General features: G+C 56.5%; 8 protein-coding genes across 8 annotated transcripts in view; 7 read left to right on the forward strand and 1 right to left on the reverse strand.

Annotated features, from left to right (window-relative positions):
* Nucleotides 1-253: 253 nt before the first annotated feature.
* K452DRAFT_323352 (uncharacterized protein) lies at nt 254-2,176 on the forward strand (the record flags this gene model as incomplete). Its single annotated transcript, XM_033544631.1, has 1 exon — nt 254-2,176. The coding sequence occupies one exon, from the start codon at nt 254-256 to the stop codon at nt 2,174-2,176; it is 1,923 nt and encodes a 640-aa protein (XP_033402875.1).
* Nucleotides 2,177-3,114: 938 nt separating this feature from the next.
* Nucleotides 3,115-7,365, forward strand: K452DRAFT_354621 (uncharacterized protein; the record flags this gene model as incomplete). The annotated part of the gene is made up of 3 exons (XM_033545899.1): nt 3,115-4,089; nt 4,189-4,687; nt 4,742-7,365. The coding sequence occupies 3 exons, from the start codon at nt 3,115-3,117 to the stop codon at nt 6,991-6,993; spliced, it is 3,726 nt and encodes a 1,241-aa protein (XP_033402876.1). The 3' UTR covers nt 6,994-7,365.
* A 579-nt stretch (nt 7,366-7,944) lies between these two features.
* On the forward strand, nt 7,945-11,508 carry K452DRAFT_240392 (uncharacterized protein). The gene is made up of 2 exons (XM_033537787.1): nt 7,945-8,526; nt 8,580-11,508. Exons 1-2 carry the CDS (start codon nt 8,235-8,237, stop codon nt 11,243-11,245), a joined length of 2,958 nt encoding a protein of 985 aa, XP_033402877.1. The 5' UTR covers nt 7,945-8,234; the 3' UTR covers nt 11,246-11,508.
* A 632-nt stretch (nt 11,509-12,140) lies between these two features.
* On the forward strand, nt 12,141-13,036 carry K452DRAFT_304052 (uncharacterized protein; the record flags this gene model as incomplete). Its single annotated transcript, XM_033542786.1, has 5 exons — nt 12,141-12,146; nt 12,204-12,418; nt 12,473-12,533; nt 12,594-12,851; nt 12,911-13,036. 5 exons carry the CDS (start codon nt 12,141-12,143, stop codon nt 13,034-13,036), a joined length of 666 nt encoding a protein of 221 aa, XP_033402878.1.
* A 1,197-nt stretch (nt 13,037-14,233) lies between these two features.
* Nucleotides 14,234-15,131, forward strand: K452DRAFT_218062 (uncharacterized protein; the record flags this gene model as incomplete). The annotated part of the gene is given in 3 exon segments (XM_033536332.1): nt 14,234-14,319; nt 14,339-14,342; nt 14,403-15,131. The coding sequence occupies 3 exon segments, from the start codon at nt 14,234-14,236 to the stop codon at nt 15,129-15,131; spliced, it is 819 nt and encodes a 272-aa protein (XP_033402879.1).
* Nucleotides 15,132-15,940: 809 nt separating this feature from the next.
* K452DRAFT_217955 (uncharacterized protein) lies at nt 15,941-16,834 on the forward strand (the record flags this gene model as incomplete). The annotated part of the gene is made up of 2 exons (XM_033536324.1): nt 15,941-16,483; nt 16,556-16,834. 2 exons carry the CDS (start codon nt 15,941-15,943, stop codon nt 16,832-16,834), a joined length of 822 nt encoding a protein of 273 aa, XP_033402880.1.
* A 600-nt stretch (nt 16,835-17,434) lies between these two features.
* Nucleotides 17,435-18,037, reverse strand: K452DRAFT_293637 (uncharacterized protein; the record flags this gene model as incomplete). Its single annotated transcript, XM_033541601.1, has 2 exons — nt 17,435-17,848; nt 17,909-18,037. 2 exons carry the CDS (start codon nt 18,035-18,037, stop codon nt 17,435-17,437), a joined length of 543 nt encoding a protein of 180 aa, XP_033402881.1.
* Nucleotides 18,038-18,295: 258 nt separating this feature from the next.
* The window catches only part of K452DRAFT_2856 (uncharacterized protein), a 692-nt gene continuing 325 nt past the window's right edge, over nt 18,296-18,662 (forward strand). The window contains exon 1 of the mRNA XM_033540139.1: nt 18,296-18,662. This exon is cut by the window's right edge and continues 325 nt beyond it. Coding sequence (XP_033402882.1) covers nt 18,408-18,662 — 255 coding nt within the window. The 5' untranslated portion in view covers nt 18,296-18,407.

The raw sequence follows: 18,662 nt of genomic DNA on the forward strand, positions 1-18,662 counted from the left end.
GCGCGATCGACAAGCGCGATAAGAGCCGGCTTAGGAAACGCGTGGAAAATCTCCGCATTCTGGCGGAGATCACACCGTTGCTGGCTTGGGAATTCCCGTCTGCAAGGAGGTGGCCTCTTACGAAAGCTAACAAGCCCTTGGACCAACGTATCGCGGGCACGTTGTATGATCGACGAGCACAAACAAGGGCGACAAAACAATCTCCCACTCTTTCTTTTCCTTGCCGAGTATTTGGTATAATACTGCCGCCAGCATGCCGCCCGTTCGGCCGCACCTTTCCGTCACCCTGCCGAAGAACTTCACCTTCCACTACTCGGAGGGTGAGCTGCCCAAGACGCCCGAACCCACCGGCGTCGAGACGCCCACCGAGCCGCCTCAGATTCCCCGTCAAGCTTACCGCGTGAGGCGCCGGAGGCAGGCCCTTCCAACTTACGCTCCCACGAACTTCGAAAACGCGTCAAAGGATCTTCCGATTCCAACCATTGAGGCGCCGGAACCCGGAGACGAAGTGCCTTACGCGCCTTTCTCTGACACACCCTCGGAGCCGGAGCCCGACTTTCTTTCACCAAACCCCCCTGAAGTTCGCCTGATTTCTCCCCCGAAGACGCCCATCCATCAGATAGGCATGGACTGCAGCAGTTTTGTGGCTTCCCACAGTGACCTTGACAGCCACAGCCAGGCTGAAAGCTTCAGTCGCCCGTCTTCTGCGTGCTCCGGAATTTCCGATTCTTCCGTCTCATCTCGCGGTAGCATGGACTCATATCCTTCGTATGGTGGCAGTTGCACGACTCCAGAGAGCGAGGACGCCGATCCATTTGTCTTCCCGACTAGCAAGATCAATCAGATCCCCCCTTCTTCGCCCCTTCAAGCGTACGCGGAACGCCCAACCAAGCGCTTGAGGACGCGCAAAGACACGGTCTGGACCAGAGAGATGGACAATCATCTCTGGCTGACGTACATGATGGCTCTACAGGACCCCACTGTGACCCCGTTCAAGATGCTACCAGGCACAGTACCACCTCTCGGAATCTGCACTCGCGTTGCGCGTCAGGCAAAGAAGACATGGAAGGGAGCGCTGGCCGCCGGCCGTATCATTGGCCACCCCGACACTGGCAAGCATGCCTTCAGCGATAGTCATCCTTCAGCCACCCATGGAATCCCCAGACCTGGCCTCAAATGGCCCCGTTCCGAAGCTGCTGCAAGGGGAAGGTTGAGGATCCTTTCCAAGAAGCAGCCAATGCTTGCTGCCCACTACCAACGGCTTCTTCAGACCAGAACCCCCTCACCATTTCCTTCGTCTCCTCAGTCGAGTTCCAGCTCTGGCCCGGTGCCATTAATATCCCCTTTCCGACCTATCGAGCGTGAACCGCCGCCTACGTTCTCCACGCGCGACATGAATGTCTCTTTAGCGACGAGCACCTCTACGACTATGCAGTTTGGTAACCCCCTGCATGCGCTAGCGACCGAAGATACGCAGGGCCAAGGGTGGCGCAACCACCAGCATGCACGTTCTAATGCCCACCAGAAGAGCCAATCCCTCCAACTTGGACTTGGACTTGGCAGCCCTGTCTCCCACGACGATTCCAGCTCGTCTCTTGCATCTCCATTTGTGGGTATGTCTCGATCTTATTTCAAGCACGAGTCGTCAAAGGAAACTCCTAGACCTGTCTCACAGCCTGTAACACGACCAAGCTTGGACTCGCCCGTTGAACTGCATGCACCCGTTCCAATCACTCGGTCTTTCAAGCGAAGGGCTCATCAATACCTGGAAGACATGGTCAATGGCGAAAACCCGGAGAGAGACCAGATGGGCCAGAACTTCCTCCACGAGTTGTTTGGTGCACCGGCGGATACAAGCCATCGTCGAATCCGCAGCCGTGGCTTCAGCCTTGGTGACATGGGATCGGGAGCTAGACAGCTGTCTAACCTCTTCACGCCCCCTCCATCCTTCGACCAGGGCAGTACTGATCATGATTCACTCTTGAGTTCGAATCCGCCTACGGACGAGGCTAACATAACCACATCCACTTCAATTGATCCAAGGAGACGGCTGGGCTCGCCTTTCCAAGGCGGTGCCTCGCACACTTGGAACAACACTTTCCCCCGAGTTCTTACCCCCCGCATGTTTGAGTCGTCGGCCTCATTCGAGGAGCGCTTTGGTGGGCTTGGTGGCTAGGTTTGCCTCCTTGCATGATCGGCGTTGGGTTTGCGTGAGGGCTTTGAGATTCACACAGGCATTTGCATACGACCATGGATGGCTACGACTCTGTTTGGCGTACCGGCTTTGATGATCCGGAGGCTAGCGACTGCTGGGATTTTAAGAGGCGCGATCATGTTGATGTTCGCTCGCTAAGCACATTTGTCAATGTGCCAAACCAAGCGTACTCTAGTCTCCTGGGATCTTTTACGATGACGAGAGCGATGATTTTTTCTTCTTTTCTTCCTTGACTTTTTTTTTTTTGGTTTTCCAGGCCTTCTCTTCTCTTCTATTCGGCGGCTCTTTGTAATACATCGCGATCTCAGGATCAGCGTGCTCGATGCTGTGGCACATCGCGATCGCGCCTCAGCGTGCCAGAGACGATTCAAGTTTAGTTTTGTTTTTTGCGTAATGGGGCTGCCCATCACCACCGCTCATTTGCAACCCTTGCGTTTCCCTGTTAATTTTCGGGTTTCCTTCTTGACGAATGACATGCTACTACGATCAACGAAGGAGAAAGGGAGGCTCGCGAGTCACACGGCTGGGACACATGACTGTTTTGCTGCGTCTAGACGCGACTGGTTGGTCGCTAGGAAATCATATTCTGGATTCTCTGGGACGATTGCCTGCTTTGGCAATGTGTGTGCTTCCTTGTCGCAAGTGCCTGCACGCCCCGCCGCACGTGCGTCGACCCGCTCGATAAGGTGCCCGCCTTGTCTTAGCGGCTTGGCGTATGTTTACACAACAACCGGCCAAAACTTCCTTCCTACCTATCTACAGCTTTCACAGAACAACGACAGTCTACTAACCGCAACAGCACGCCCGGCTCGACCACTTCAATCACCTCATTGTTCTGGCCTTTTTTGCTTTTTCTCTTTGCTTTCTTTCCCGTACTTTTTGATACCCCAAACGCCGCAATGGCGGCCGGCGACCTCATCAACTTCGACGAGCTCGAACCACACAAGGAGAATGTCCAGAGGGTGCAACGTGGACGCTCCGCGAAAGCTCTAGCCTCCATTCTTTCGCCTAAGTCTGCCGATGGCCAGCTGAAAGTCATTCCCTCCGACCAGGAAAAGTTCAACAACGTCAAGCGGCAAGAATTCGAGAAGGAACTCGAGGCCATCGACGAATCCGACGACCCACTCGATACATACGACCGCTATGTCAAGTGGACTCTCGAGACATACCCTCAACCTACTTCCTCCCAGTCGCAACTGCTGCCGCTCCTCGAAACGGCAACCAAGGCCTTCCTCAAGTCTCCACACTACAAGGATGACCCGCGTTATCTGAAGCTGTGGCTTCACTACATCAAACTCTTTTCAGACGAGCCGCGTCAGAATTTTGCTTTCCTTGCGCGCAACAATATCGGCGAAAGCCTTGCGCTCTTCTACGAAGAGTTTGCTGCCTACCTTGAGACACAGAACCGATGGAACCAGGCGGAAGAAGTATACTCATTGGGTGTGGACAAGCAGGCGCGACCCGCTGAGCGTCTGCTGCGCAAGTACGGCGAGTTCCAGCAAAGAATGGAAGCCCGCCCAGAGGATGCCAATGGACCATCCAGCCCCGCACTTCCCGTGGTGAGGGCTGTTTTGGCCCAGAAGGTGGACCCGTTCGCAGCATCCGGTTCTGGTCCAGTTGATCCGCAGGCCGGTAGGGCATCAGGTGCCGCACCCAAGGCGAAGTCCGGCAAGGCCAAAATGGCCATATTTTCTGATGCGGAACAACCCAAGCAGTCAGTTTTGGGAGGCCCTAGTAGGAAGAACGAAACCATGCAGTCGATGGCAGACCGCAAGAAGGAGAACAAACAAGAGGCACAATCATGGGCAGGACAGAAACTGAACGGAGGGAAGAGAAACGTTGGTGTGGAGAAGCTGATGATTTTCAAGGACAAGGTAAGTTACGCGCTCCTGCGACCCCCTCAATTTCTCATATTTACGATCACCAGGACTAATTATTGGGCTGCGCACCTGCGCATTTTTTTGTATATACAGTCCCAATTACTATCGCAAGCCTCAGAGAAGAATGCTCTACGTGATTCCCAACAAACCATTAACCCGAAAACCGGCAATATTGAGCGGGTCTTCGTGAACCTGGAGGCAGTATATCCCAATCCAGATGATCTAACTGTTGAAGAGTACTGTTTTGAAGAGCTCAGGGCAGCTCATCGCGGTTGGATGAGCTGCGATTGGGCAGCGGTCAATAGGGAAGCGGCAGCGAAGAAACAGCAACAAGAACGACCAAAGAAGGAAGAGAGGAAAGTCTTGAAGCCGAAGGATAACCAGCAGACAGAGCCGCCCGCGACACTTACAAAGGATCTTAAGAAGCCGACTGTTGTACCGCTGAATGATGCCAATGATGAAAATGCACCACCATCGCAAGAGGAAATTCAACGCGCGAAGATGTTGAAGAAACAACGCAAGGAAGCGCGTGAAAATAGAACCAGAAAGATCAAGGTCATGGAAGTCGAGGTTCGCGACCAGACGCAGACCAGTAAGCAGAAAAACCCTTGCATTCGTGGCCTTACATCAAGCTAATTTTGTTTAGTCCAAACGAACTTGGGGACCCCAACGAAGCCTAAGATCAAAAAGAAGAAGGGTGGTGCCGAACCGACAATGACTTTTCACACGAAGGAGGCCATGGATGAAATCTATGGCATCTTCAACGCACCTCTGAAATCCCAACAAGAAGTCGCAGAGGATGATGAAAGCGAAGAAGACAGCGACGATGACGAGGACGATGACGATGATGGGTACACGACCGGTGGTGAGAGCACCTGCACTGGTAGGTTTTCTGGAACGAACAGTGAATACGGCGACGAAACCACTCAAGGTGATCTCACGGAGGTGAGGAGTAGTGTGGACGAGGATACAACAAGTGCAAGCGGTGCGAGCGAATGGTCAGAATTCATCGAGAGTAGACACGTCCCAAAGGATGAGTCAACCAGCGAGGAAGATGACGAGGAAGACGACGAGAATGCGGAGAAGACAGTCAAGTCGACTTTCAAGGTACACGAGGACGAGGGTTATGGGGGTTCGCAGGAGCCCGAGCTGGTGACGACCCCAACATCTCCAGCATTTAAGCCGTTGCCAACACGATACGTGCCACTTCCACCGGAAGATGTTGAGGTTCCCACTCGGCCATATCGCGACCAGGTGCAGATGGCGAACAATCGTCTGCCGTTCATGACGCCAATCGTTGAGAAGACCGAATCATCCCTTGGTGCAGCAACAGTGTTAGCTGAGCAGCAGAAGGACTACTTCAATGCGAAGACGCCTAGCCGACACACTGGCGGTAAGACGCCGGTGATTCTAGAGGATGACGATGAGCCTTTAAGCAGCCCGTTCCAGAATATTCTGGAGGAGGTGATGAAGGAGAATGGCGGGAAGGTTCCTCAACCTGCCTTACCAAAACCGCAACAAAAGGCAAAGGTTCCCCTGGGCGTTTCCAAAGCAAGCGCTGCATTGGCCAAGGCAACTGAGGGCGATGTCAAGCCCAAAGGGCCCATCGTCCACGATACGCAGTGCAACCCAGTTGATGAGCACATCCGACAGACGATCTTGGAAAACGCCTATCCTCCAATTACATCCTACGACGGCTATCACACTGCTGATCAATCTTATGGCAAACATGCGGAGATCAAAAAGTACACAAAGGCAGTCTCCAAAGCAGGCAAAAACGGGGCCGAAAAGACGGCTGGCTTGGGTTCTCCACTTTCCTTGAAGTTTGAGAACGCGAACAGAGAGTACATCATCAAGCGGCAGTTGGGTGAAGGGGCTTTCGCGCCCGTCTACCTAGCGGAAAGCAAGCCTCTAGATGAGGATGATGCGGAGAATGCTCCTGCGCAGATGGGCAAAGGTGCGTTTGGACTTGCGCGCAAGCCGTTCGAAGCGATAAAAATGGAGGATCCGCCATCGGCATGGGAGTTTTACATGCTGCGACAGGCGCATAGGCGACTGGGCGTGTCACGGGCGGCCCAATCTATTATCCACGCTTACGAGATGCGCATGTTCAGCGACGAGTGTTACCTGGTACTCGAGTATCGGGATCAGGGCACGCTGCTGGACCTTGTCAACGTAGCACGAGCTGAGGTGACTAGCGGTGGGCCAGGTGTCATGGACGAACAGCTAGCCATGTTCTTTAGCGTCGAGCTGCTGCGCACTGTCGAGGCACTGCACTCCAAGGGCGTCATTCACGGCGACCTCAAGGCCGACAATGTTCTGGTACGCTTCGACAACGAGGAACACGGCTGGAGCGCGCAGTACCGACGCGACGGCGGCGAGGGGTGGAGTGCAAAGGGCATTTCACTAATCGATCTTGGCCGGGGCATCGACCTGCGCGCCTTCCGGCCCGACGTGCAGTTCGTGGCCGACTGGAAGACGAGCGAAGCCGACTGCGCCGAGATGCGCGAAATGCGACCGTGGACCTTCCAGGTCGACTATCACGGGCTCGCAGCCATCATTCACAGCTTGCTGTTCGGAAAGTATATGGAGACGGTGGCTGAGCGCGGCGGTGCCGCACTGGGCGCCGGCGCCACCAAGACGTACCGCGTGCGCGAGGGCCTTAAGCGGTATTGGCAGACGGACATCTGGACCGAGTGTTTCGGCCTCCTCCTCAACCCGTTGCGCCACCTCGAGGGTGAAGAGGGCACGCGCATGCCCGTGCTCAAGGGCATGCGGCGCGTGCGCGAACGCATGGAGGATTACCTCGAGCAGAATTGCGAGAGGGGCGTGGGCTTGAAGGCACTGGTTCGGAGGATGGAGGAGAGGGTGACAGCACGGAAAGGAAGGACAGGGTGATTGTTAAAGGGGGGGCGAGGATAACGGGCTTGCGCTGGCATTTTTTTGCTTTGTTGCTTTGGTTTACAAATACTTGATTGGGGCACAGGGCTGGGTCCGGGTTGGCATGGCGTTTGATAGGATCAGTAGAGGCAGGAACAAGCGTGGATTCCTTGATTTGACGAGAGAAGGCTGAGAAATCTCGGGTATTCGGGGGGGTCGTGGGGATCTTCACGACGCGAGACCCTGTCGGAGAGTCGGAAGCAGCCGCTGGACAAGAGAGGTGGAGCACGGTGACGACGAAATGGTCTGCTTTCCCACCCCGGGGGATGCGACGGGGCCAGGTGTGATGGGCCACGTGGAACATGCGATAGATGTGTAATATTGTGGTAGCTGTTCGTACGCTCCGAGTCGAACAAAGTGCCTAGTTAGTTGTAGAGTAGAGCCGCAGCTTAATAGAGTAAGTTACCAGGCGTATGCACCATGCAGGGCGAGCGGGAGCCGCCGAGGGGCGCGCGCGAGTAAGGCGACTAAGGCCCCACATGTGGCGCATGACTCGCGCGGACAACGGACTCCGGGTCGTTGGCTGGAACGCTGACTTTGTTTCCTGGTGTGTGATGTCATATTTTTTGCCAAGACTGCGATCCAGAGCGCAACTGTGAGATCCCCAGCTCACGCTTCGTTTTCTGCCGGACTCTCAGCTCCACCACCAGTTGCACCTGTCGTCTGCTGAATCGCCGATGTACTCTTACAGACGTGCGACCTTGCGTCAAACGTCCGCATGCGTGCTCTGAGCCCGGGGTCTAGCCAAGTGATCGGCCCCTGCCCAGGCCCTTGCTCATCGCCCCCGATCGCTAGCACCCTGGCTAGGTCTGTAGAGATCGAAGTTCACTGCTGCCCATCACCGCACCCACAAGCCAACAATAACCTTCACCAACCATGCGCGCGGAGTCGCCTCGTCTGCGCGCTTGCGCCACCTGCTCTGCAAAACAGCCCGCTCTCCTCTGCGCTCCGTCCGCCTTCTCTACCGCTCCAGCGACTCTCTTGCCCCATTGTCTTTGCCTACAACGGTACAATCACCCGCCGTCGATACCGCTGCCGCCGCCGCCGTCACTACTCTCCTTGCTCACGCCAGCCGCGCTTTTTGCTGCTCTTTGCCGATTGGCCACCCATGGCGGATCCGGGTCATCACTTCTAAAAACGCGTCTTGATTCCAGCCGACTGGACCATCGTCGTCGAGCGTGGGGTCCCTTCTGTCCCTCATGACCCAACAACACTCCCAAGGCGGGACCGCAGGCGGTCACCCGCGAAGACCGCCCGCTCACAGATCAGTCTCGCTGCTCCACTCCCCGGGCAAGCGCAAGTTCGGCGAGGAGTCGACTCTCTCTCATGCTTCCTCCAACATCCCTTCCAGCGATCGGGCCAACCCACCCTCGCCAGGCTCGTCGAAACCTCGAGTCAAGAAGGATAGCTCCGGCGAGGTCAGTGATGCCGGCCAATGGTTCGACAAGTCAAACAAGAATGTCTCTCAGAACAGTGCTTCCTTCGTCGACAGTAAGCGCTTCGTGGCTACGGGGTTTTACGTAGACCACCGCTGATATTTCTAGATGACCCTCCCTTCTTCCTGCGCAATTCATCCTCTTCTACCTCACCCGACGACCCGAACGGCAGGTACCTCCATCCACAGACCATCCCGCATAGACCCAACATCTTGCGAGCCAACACTGGCGGCAGCAGCGATGACTTTAGGAGTGTCATCGACGACCTTACCGTCGAAAACAAAAAGCTGAAGAAGCGCCTCAAGAAGTATGAGAAGATGCACGACGCTCATCTTCAGGATGATAGACTCTTCGAGATTCGCATGCACGGCCTGCCCCCTCACAAGAAGAGGGAGCTGGAGGAGACACTGAAAAAGTTTGCCATGGCATTGGAGGAAGCGCCTGATAGGCCCGCCGAGCCATCCGAGCCTGCTCTGCCCCAATACTCGAAGCGTCCGCGTCTCCGGCAAGAAAAGACGCTGTCATCTTATGCATCGACGAACTTCGCTGACTCGGCATACATCTCTATGTCAGGCCGGAATTCAAATACACATTCTGGTAATCCGACATCGAATGCTGCCTCCGCTCAAAACTCAAACGCTACTCACGTTACTCAAAATGAGCGCCCGAAGCAGCAGGAGCAACAACAGCCATACAGTCGTCACGAGGAAAGCATTCATTCCTACCTACAGGACATTCCTGAGGGATTGATGCCTAAGACCGTCGCTATGACGGAAAATGCAAAGAAGCGATTGGTTGTCAAGCGAATGGAGCGGATCTTTGCCGGCAAGGGTCCTGCTGTAGGCGGACACCAACAGCCGATCCAGCAACAAGAAGTTGCGCAATCGGCTGCACGTGACGATCGTGTCGCTCAAGAGCAGGCCACCGGCCGACAATCCCGCAAGGAAGGTGTCAGAGAGGCCAGGATCATGTCCGGAAGAGGAGACAAGATGCCTCCAACAGACGAGTCGGACGAGGCAGAGGCCCTTCAGCATGTGAACCCAGAGGCCAAGGTTGAGGAGCAGGACTTTGCATCCCACCAATCACCTGGTCACGACTCCCCCGATCAGCGCCCAACAAGACCGCTCGACCTGGACCCCCACAGAGCCCAAGTGCCGGTGGATAACATGAATTATATCCGGCACTTGGGTTTCTCTCCACCCGACGGTGACTTGGCTCAGCAGCCGGAAGAGGGGCACGGTTGGATCTATCTCAACTTGCTAATTAACATGGCCCAACTGCACACGATCAACGTCACCACCGAATTTGTAAAGAAATCGCTTTTGGAGTACAGTTCCAAGTTCGAGTTGTCTAGCGATGGTCGTAAGGTCCGATGGAAAGGCGGCAACGACGTTTCGCTGGACAGCAGCGACAGCTCACCTGATCATGAGGGCATGGAGCTCGCCAGTAGGCGCATGAAACGAATGGGTAAGAAGCGTCAGAAACTCGGATCAGGCAGTACCGAGCACTCCAGCGAGATGACTGGCCAATCATCCGACATGAACACGCGACGCAGCAAGAAATCAAATGGGTTCGCGTACACGCCCTTGTTCTACCACAAGGAGTCCTCGGACAGTTACGACGCGTCCAATGCAGATGGTACTGATGAATACGCTTCGCCGTGGCCTGCGCATGCCACGGGCGCTTCTTCAGGCCCTGCTAGCTCGGGCAACCGCACCTCTGCAAGGAAGCAGAAGAATGATGATGGCCCGATCATCTTCTACAGCAAGGCAAAGTTTTGCACCGATTTGAGTGGAGATCGCGGAGTGCTCAACCACGACCACATTGACCACCCAAGCTACGAAAAGCTTACAGAAATGCCCCTTGGAGGTCCTGATGAGATGTGTTTTGAGATGTTTTCGGACGGAGACGCCCGTCAGAGACCCTTGACCGAAACACCGGATTCGCCAGATGCCATGGACGTTGATAGCTCGAGCCCCCAGGACATTAAGCTTGATCTTTCCGACATGCCAGTACGGGCCGACGCGAAGGGCATCCCTCAGTGGATCGACTTTGAGGTTTCCGGCCTTGGTGGAATCCTCCCTGATGATAACTTCACGGTTGAGGTTGTGCGCAGGCAAGTTCCAGTATCAGCACCAGAATCGACACCCGGGGCGGTGCACGCCCGAGCGAAGGCATACCCCAATCGTCTATCATCAATCCTAAACGGCCAAGAAGCACGGATGACGAAATCCCTGACCCCAGCGATCGACCAGGCGATCGTCTCCGCGCACCACAAGTCGCTGCCCCCATCCGAGCTCCCGCCCCCATCCATGATGCCTTACGACCCTAATGGTGATGATGACGATTCCGACACCGCTAGCAACACTTCAACCACCGAAGACGAGCACAGCGGCGCCGTGTCTAGCACACTTCCGCAAGCCGCGCCGCGCCTCATTGACCTGGACACCGCGTCCCAAGAGACCGAAACCGGGGGATCCGAAGAAGACGATGAGGCGTCACCCATTGACGAGGACGACGCGTCGGTCGATTTCCTGGAAGCGGCGCGCAAAATTGATCCTGAGGCTATTCGCATCCAAGAGCGCGACTACGACGCCAGCGTCGCGGAGCGCTTAGCTGAGGATATCCCTGCGGGCAGCTCGGCGGCAACGGCGGGCGGCGGCAGCGGGTTTAATAGCCCGATCAGTGGAGCGCATGGCTCGGTGCAGAGCTTAAAGAGGGCGCGGACGAGTGATAGCTTGCTTGTTAATGGGAAGGCGCCAAGGTGTGAGTGAGTAATGTGCACGATAGTGGAGGGAGTTAGGCGTGTGTGTCTATGATCTGCATACACGGAGTTTTTTGGGATGGGATGGCAGTTCTTTTTTTTTCGTGGAGGCTCAGGAGCCTCTCCTCTTTTTATGGCTTTGTTTCATGGAGCATTTTGGATTTGACCTCTTGGGATTGACTAAGGTCTACTCTATATACCCACCCGTTCTTCAATGACGATGGAATTGAATTGTTCTAAGTTTGTATTTGCATTTTTAGCAATCCAATGCATGTGCGCCATGATTGTTACTGTGTAGTACACCTATTGCTAACTAATCCCTTCTCAATCTCCGCCATCTTGCACTTATACCTGCCGTTCCTGACCTTCCCCGCCCTCCCTAAACACTGCCCATACACTCCCAGGCTTCTTCTTATCCTCGAATAGCTTGCGCTTCCTGATCCACGGATTGCACACGTTCTTCTTATGGTGCGGCGTCAAACTCTTGTTCTTCTCGATCGTGCACCGATACGCGTAGCTGATCGCGACCGGCTGCCGGGTGACAGAACGCTGCACCTTCCACTTTCCCACTCAGTACATACAGCTACCACACCACGACGCTTTTCATATTTCCTATTTAAGACAAGTCCTACGACCAAGACCGAATATAGCAAATCCGGCTCTTCCTCCCCCTGGATAAGTTCACATAGTCTACTACAGTACTCATCGGCATTCAAACGAAGAAGTTCAAGGAACCGCACGGACCAGGTGCGCCTTTCGGCGGTGACGACTTCCCGCGCGTGCTCAAGGCAACTCCACGTTCCCCCACTTCAACAACGTGGTCGAGGCTGCAGTAGTACACTCCACCGGACCTGCAGCAGGATCGCCGACAACGTCAAGACCTACGCTGTCTGCTCGTCTCTACAATGAATGTACGCCGCCCCCGGAAATATCCCACTCGACAGGTCGGGCACTGATATCGGATGCAGATTGTCGAATGGGCCTTTGGCAAGCGCATGACGCCGCAGGAGCGTCTGCGCAAGCACCAACGAGCGCTCGAGAAGACGCAAAGAGAACTCGACCGCGAGCGCGTTAAGCTGGAAAACCAAGAGAAGAAGCTGGTGCAAGACATCAAGAAGAGCGCCAAAAATGGCCAGATGGGCCCTCTGCGCATCCAGGCGAAGGATCTTGTGAGGACGAGGAGGTACTTGTCGCCCGCGCTTCGCAGTGTCTTCTACGGCTAATCGTTTGCGTGCAGGTACATTCAAAAGTTCTACCAGATGCGCACTCAGCTTCAAGCCATTTCTTTACGGATACAGGTACATTTAGCTACCCCATACTTTCGCATACTGTCACGCAGAGGCTAATCGGAGATCCAGACTGTCCGAAGCAACGAACAAATGATGCAGAGCATGAAGGGAGCAACGGCTCTTTTGGGCAGCATGAACCGGCAGATGAACCTTCCCGCATTACAACGAATCGCCATGGAATTCGAGAAGGAGAACGACATAATGGACCAGAGGCAAGAGATGATGGACGATGCTATCGACGATGTCACTGGGCTTGAGGATGAAGAAGAGGGCGAAGAGGTCGTGAACCAGGTCCTGGACGAGATAGGTGTCGACCTTGGCCAAGCGGTATGTACAGGGTTTCGGAGGCTCCTTGCCCTCGCCATGATGCTGACTATGCCATACAGCTTGGCGAGACGCCCTCGGGCCTACAGAAGACGGGTGTTGCTGAGGATAGGGTGGCGCAGGCCGTTGGAGGCGGCGATCCGGACGACGACGACTTGCAGGCAAGACTGGATAGCCTTCGACGCTAACCCCCGGACGGATTCCTTTGATGCTACGGGTAAAACGAGGATTATCGGCGTTGCAGCAGAAGCGATCAGGCGTTTGGAGCGATGACATGATGGGAAGGATAGTTAGACGTCTGCGATACCAAATTACACGATGAACACCTTGTTAGTTTTAACGTCCGTCATTGCGAACCGAGATCCATCGTATACCTAGCGAGACAGGGGACGATACAAGCAATCCCTACAGAGCACTTCTTGCTCAGCTCCTAGCCCGAGTTCTAGGCGTAGATGAAGAGGCCTTGGAGTATATATAGACTCTACATATCTTAGCTGGGGATATTCTTCTGCTCCGTATAAGTATTACTATATCGCTTGACGGTGACGGACGTTACGTGACAGGGAAATTCAGCATAATTGATTTAAAGTTCAAGGTGTTGGGGTGTGACTCTACTGCGAGCATTTTCCGTGGCGGAATGGACATGAAGCTCACTCATTCAGGATGGAGGATAATCCATCAACACCCCTAACCCCACAGCCAAACATGAATATCATTCCCCTCGCTCACCATATACTCACGTGAGGCTCGGGATCTTCACTCCGCGTTATTCTGCCGCCGCTCACGGACCAGGGCGGAGAGTGCACGAGCCCGAGCCATGCAGTCGTTGGCTGTAACGAGCGTGCGAGCATATTTGATGTAGGACCCCTGGACCCCTGAGGCGTGCGGTGGAGATCTCAGCCCGGGCTTGCGCGTCGATGCTGGGCGTAGAGTAGCAGGCAGTGGGATTGCACGTTTTCGGCGGGAGCATGTCTATTTGACGGGCGGAATGTCTCGAAAGCGTCGGAGGTTTGTCCAGTGGCGAAGTGCCCGTCGAGTAAGCGGAAGAACGTTCTGGCGAAACTGGAAACGGCGAGTGGACGGGGCGGGAGTCACACGCCCCACGTGACGCAAAGGCCTTGGGCCGCTTAATATCCTTGCGTTGTCTCCTCAACCTACCAAGACAACGTCCAATTCCCGAGCCATCCGCCGCACACCTAGCTCCTGTCTCTGAATCCAACCACCGCTTCATAAAGCACTCCTGCCGCACGCGAATCGCACTTCGTACATCCACTCAACCGTCCAACCCACCCACCAGAACCCCGCCTGCACAGCAACCGTGGCACAATCTCAAAATGGCGAAAAGTACGAATACATCATCTAGTAGTAGTAGTAATTACTCCGCCATGAAGGCGAGCTGCTACGCTGCCGACGCTCGCTCCATGGCGCTCCAAGGCTTTCATTACTCCACTACGGGGGCCGGCGGGGCGGAGTGGCGTTCCTGAGGTCAGCTCGGTACGTGGCTGCCCATACAGTAAATACGCATATGTACAACATGGCTGACGGTGCGAACAGGGAATGCCATCCCCTCCAGAAAGTCCCCCCCTCGCCGCCTACACGGTCAGTGACGAACTGACCCGCACGCCGAAGCGTGGTCTCGGCGTGGCGCGCAGAGGGGGGGCTGCATGCACCATTGCGGGAGAGAGTGAGAGACTCTTCTGCGAGACACTGCGGACTGTTTTCCTGGGTGAGAGGAACGCCGTCGGTCAGGACTCGCTTGCAATGGGCATGTACATGGACAACGACAACGACAACCATCACGTCAACGACCACTACCGAACCGAACACGACGCCGCTGCCGGCAAAAGGATTGAGAGCTCCTACGACAGCGGCATCTGCATGGCCTCGCCGCCCATCAGCGGTGGGGCAGTCGGCGCCCCCGAGCAGCTGTGCGGTACCGTCGCGCAGTGGATCGAGGTCTGGGACTACGTGGGCGGCGCGCGCTTCCGCGGCTTCGTGGCCGACGATGCGGAGCGCAAGGCCATGTTCGTCTTCTTCGACCCGGAGGCCGTCGTCCGCGACCTTAAGCCCGGCCTCATGGCCTTGATGGAACTCTGCAGCATGCCCGAGCTCGACTGCGAGAGCCTCAACGTCTGCTTGGACCGCGGGGCCGAGGAGGAGGACATGAAGGCCCTGATGAAGGACCTCGGCTGGATTGGTTTTGAGCCCATCACCCTGGCCGAGTGGACCGACAGGCCGCCCGTCCTCAGCGACCGCTGGCTTTTCCTTGGCATGGAAGTTTGAAGGACGATACGAGGAGTTTAAGTTGTTGATGGTCACTCAGATGCACGGAGTTGGGTTTTCTTTGCTTGCATTTCCTTTCTCCCTGCACATGTTTATCCAGTTCGTATTGCTTTAGCCGAGTGAGTGCCTTTATTGCGTTGCTACTTCTTGGGCGGAGCAAAACCGAATGGCCTTTGATTTGTTGCAATGCGGGGCTGCGTTACGGAGGCGTTGATTAGGCAAGACAATATCAGTTGTTGCACACAGATGACAGCATGGTCGACCAGTGTTGGGTGGACAGCATGCAGGCAGTCTTTTCGCCACCGGCTTGTGGTTGGTGGGGGCTAGATGGTTGGCTCGATTGGGCTGAATGGGCGGTGCTGCGTCGCACATGGGAGGCGTGCCGGTCATGAGGTCCAGTAGCTATCAGCCGCGTGCAAACCGCGAAGTATTATCTACGAGTAGAAGCCGTACATAGAGCCCAAAGTAACTCGACAATGAACCGGGCGTATATCCTGCACCGCACGTTTGAGCACGGCAGCAGCGCGGGCGGCTTTGACGTCGGCCGGCTGAACCGCGGTCATGCTGAGGAAGCTCCGACGGCGAGAGCTCCAGCGCCAGCGCCATCATCACCACCACCACCGCCATCTCCCCCATCCACCACAATCCACTCGCCATCCAACCTCGACCTCACTACCACAACCACTACTTCGACTGCCTTCGCCGCCCATTCCACCTCCTCGGCCGATCCAGTGGCAGCAGCCGCCCCACAGGACGACGACGCCGCCGCCAGCACACGCACAGCGCCTCCTCCTCCTCCGCCCGCAACCATGGCCGAGCAAGAAGCCACATCGCTGATCCAGCAGCTGCAGCAAGCACTGCGCAGCAACCCAGGGGGCGCCGCACCACTGCTATCGAAGACGAAACTCGCACTTCTGAAGCTGAACGCGCTGGTGCCGACGGCGACGACGCCGCCACAGCACCTGAGCCTGGCCCGCAGCGCGCTGGAGCTGGGCGCGCTCATCAGCATCAAGAACACGGACCCGGCGGCCTTTACGCGCTACTACCAGCAGCTGCAGCCCTTCTACGCGCTGCCGGAGCGGGCGCTGCCGCGCGCCGGCGGCAACGCCAGCAAGATCACGGGCCTGTACCTCTTGCTGCTGCTGAGCCAGGGCGACTACGCCGGCTTCCACACCCTGCTCGAGAGCTTGGAGGTCGCGAGCGCGGTTGCGGGCGTCCGTCTTGAGGATGATCCCTTCATTCAGTATCCGGTTCGCCTGGAGCAGGCGCTCATGGAGGGCAGCTACGATCGCGTCTGGGGCGAGACGAAGAGCGAGCGCGTGCCCGGCGACGAGTTTAGCGTCTTCTCGACGGTGAGTCGCCGCAATCCCATCAATGCCCTGGCTGAGCTGAGTTGAGCTGACACACCCTCTCCCCCCACACAGGTCCTCATCAACACGATCCGCTCCGAGATCGCGTCGTGCTCGGAAAAGGCGTACCACTCGATCCCCATCACGGACGCCAAGTCGCTGCTCTTCCTCGAGAGCGAGGGCGCCGTCATCGACTTTGCCCAGCAGCGCGGCTGGGCCGGCAAGGACGGCCGCATATACTTCCCCCAGCAGGAGCTGGAGGCCCAAGGCGCCGAAAAGGACGTCATGCAGCTGAGCGGCCAGGTCATCCAGAACACGCTGGGCTATGCTAGGGAGCTGGAGACGATTGTTTGAGGGGGTGCGCGGGCAGCAGTGTTGTGGGGAAAACGAGAGAGAGGGAGGAGAGAGGGGAGGATGGGCGGTTGCTGCTGTTGCTGTATGATTTCACGGGATAGTTTGGACCACACTCACACTGAGAGAATATCTTCCTCTTTTTTTTTCTTCTTTTATATTCCGCAGGCGATAACGACGACGACCACCACCACCACTACCACCAGAGCGGCAGCGCGGTGTTTCTCGGCGGGGTTTCCATGCATATCTATAGACAGACGCGGAGAACCGGCGGCCCGCGGGGGTGTGGGGAGGCGAGCAGCGAGCAGCGAGCCCGGTGAGAAGAAGAAAAGAAGATGCGTGCGCGCTGAAAGGGGCTAGTCAGAAGGGTTGTTGTTGTGTGTGTGTGTGTGTGTGTGTGTGTGAGACGACGTTCCCATGTCCGTCCTGCACATTTGTGTATGCATGCATTGTTGTCCATCCTTCCTTCCTTCCCTTCATCCATCCATCCATCCATTCGCCCATACCATCTATACTGTACACATATTTTCCCAGCCGCAGCAATCAGCCAGTCCCCCAACCAAAACGCCTCCCCCATCCCCCATCTCACAACACCACACACAGCTACGGCACAACAACAACGCCACAGCTCGCCGCCTGCGCCACGACGCTCTTACACAGCGCCTGCAACGCCACGCCCCTCAGCCGCGGCTCCTGCTGCTTAATCCGCGCTATCTCGTACACATGCTTGAGACTGACCGTGCCCACCGTGCCGACATGGCTATTCCCGCGCACCTCATTCCCTGCCTTCGCGCCCGCGCGCCCCGCGTTCCCCTCGGCGTTATTGCGCGGCCCAGGCACGTTGCCGGCGCCGCGCGCGCGGTTGTTCTTGCCGGGCTTGACGCCCGCGGCGGCGAGCAGGAGCGACGTCGTGGGCGGGGTGCGCAGCTCGAACGTGAAGGAGCGGTCTGGGCGGACGGTGACGCGCGCCGGGATGGGCGTGCCGACCGTGTAGTTTTGGGTGCGGGCGTTGAATTCCTTGCGCGCGCGGGTGGGTTAGGCTTGTTTGCTGCGTGTGGTGGTGGAGGCTTAGCTTACCTTGCAGAAATCCATGCTCTTCACGCCCTTGGAACCCAGGGCGGGACCGACGGGCGGCGAGGGCGAGGCCTGCCCCGCGCCGACGATGAGCTTGACGATCTGGTCCTTTGGCAGCGCCTTCTTGGCCATGGTTGCTGCTGTTGCTTGTCGCGCGACGGACTAGGTGGGTGCGTAGTCTTTCTTGTTGGTGTCGCGGGTGTTTGTTTGTGTTTATGGAGGTGGCGATTGCGGTCCAATTGGCCGGAGATACGTTCGAGTAAAGTAGTAGGTAAGTAGGTAGGTACTCGGCGGCGTCAAAATGTTCGGCGCGGCGTGCCAGCTGCGTCCCGGCGGGCGGTCAGCCGGCGGTCGGCGCTGCACTGGCTGTCGCTGTCGGCCGCCGGGGTGCAGTACCGGGTCGCGGTGTGCGCCTGCACTTTGCCTACCTAACCTGACCTTGCTTACTGCCCTCGACTTCCATCCAATCTCTTATGTCTCTTTCCTCGTTGATATATGATATATGCAGAGCCTCGTGGCAATTATTCGGTTTAGCTGTCTCACCCGTCCATGTGCCTTTCCGTTCCGTCTGCTCCAACGACGACGACTAACCTCCCAACGCCTCTTCCCTCCCTCCGTCCCTCCTTCCCTCCCTCTCAATTCTCCCTCAGCTCAGTCCCTCTCCCAACCGCGCAGCGAGCAACCCATCCACCCCTCCTCAGTCTCTACCTTATCCTACAGTGGCACCTTCGATGTAAGCTTTGAAAAGGAAAAAAAA

The sequence above is a fragment of the Aplosporella prunicola genome (assembly GCF_010093885.1).
Source record: "Aplosporella prunicola CBS 121167 unplaced genomic scaffold K452scaffold_1, whole genome shotgun sequence".
Lineage (NCBI taxonomy): Eukaryota > Fungi > Ascomycota > Dothideomycetes > Botryosphaeriales > Aplosporellaceae > Aplosporella > Aplosporella prunicola.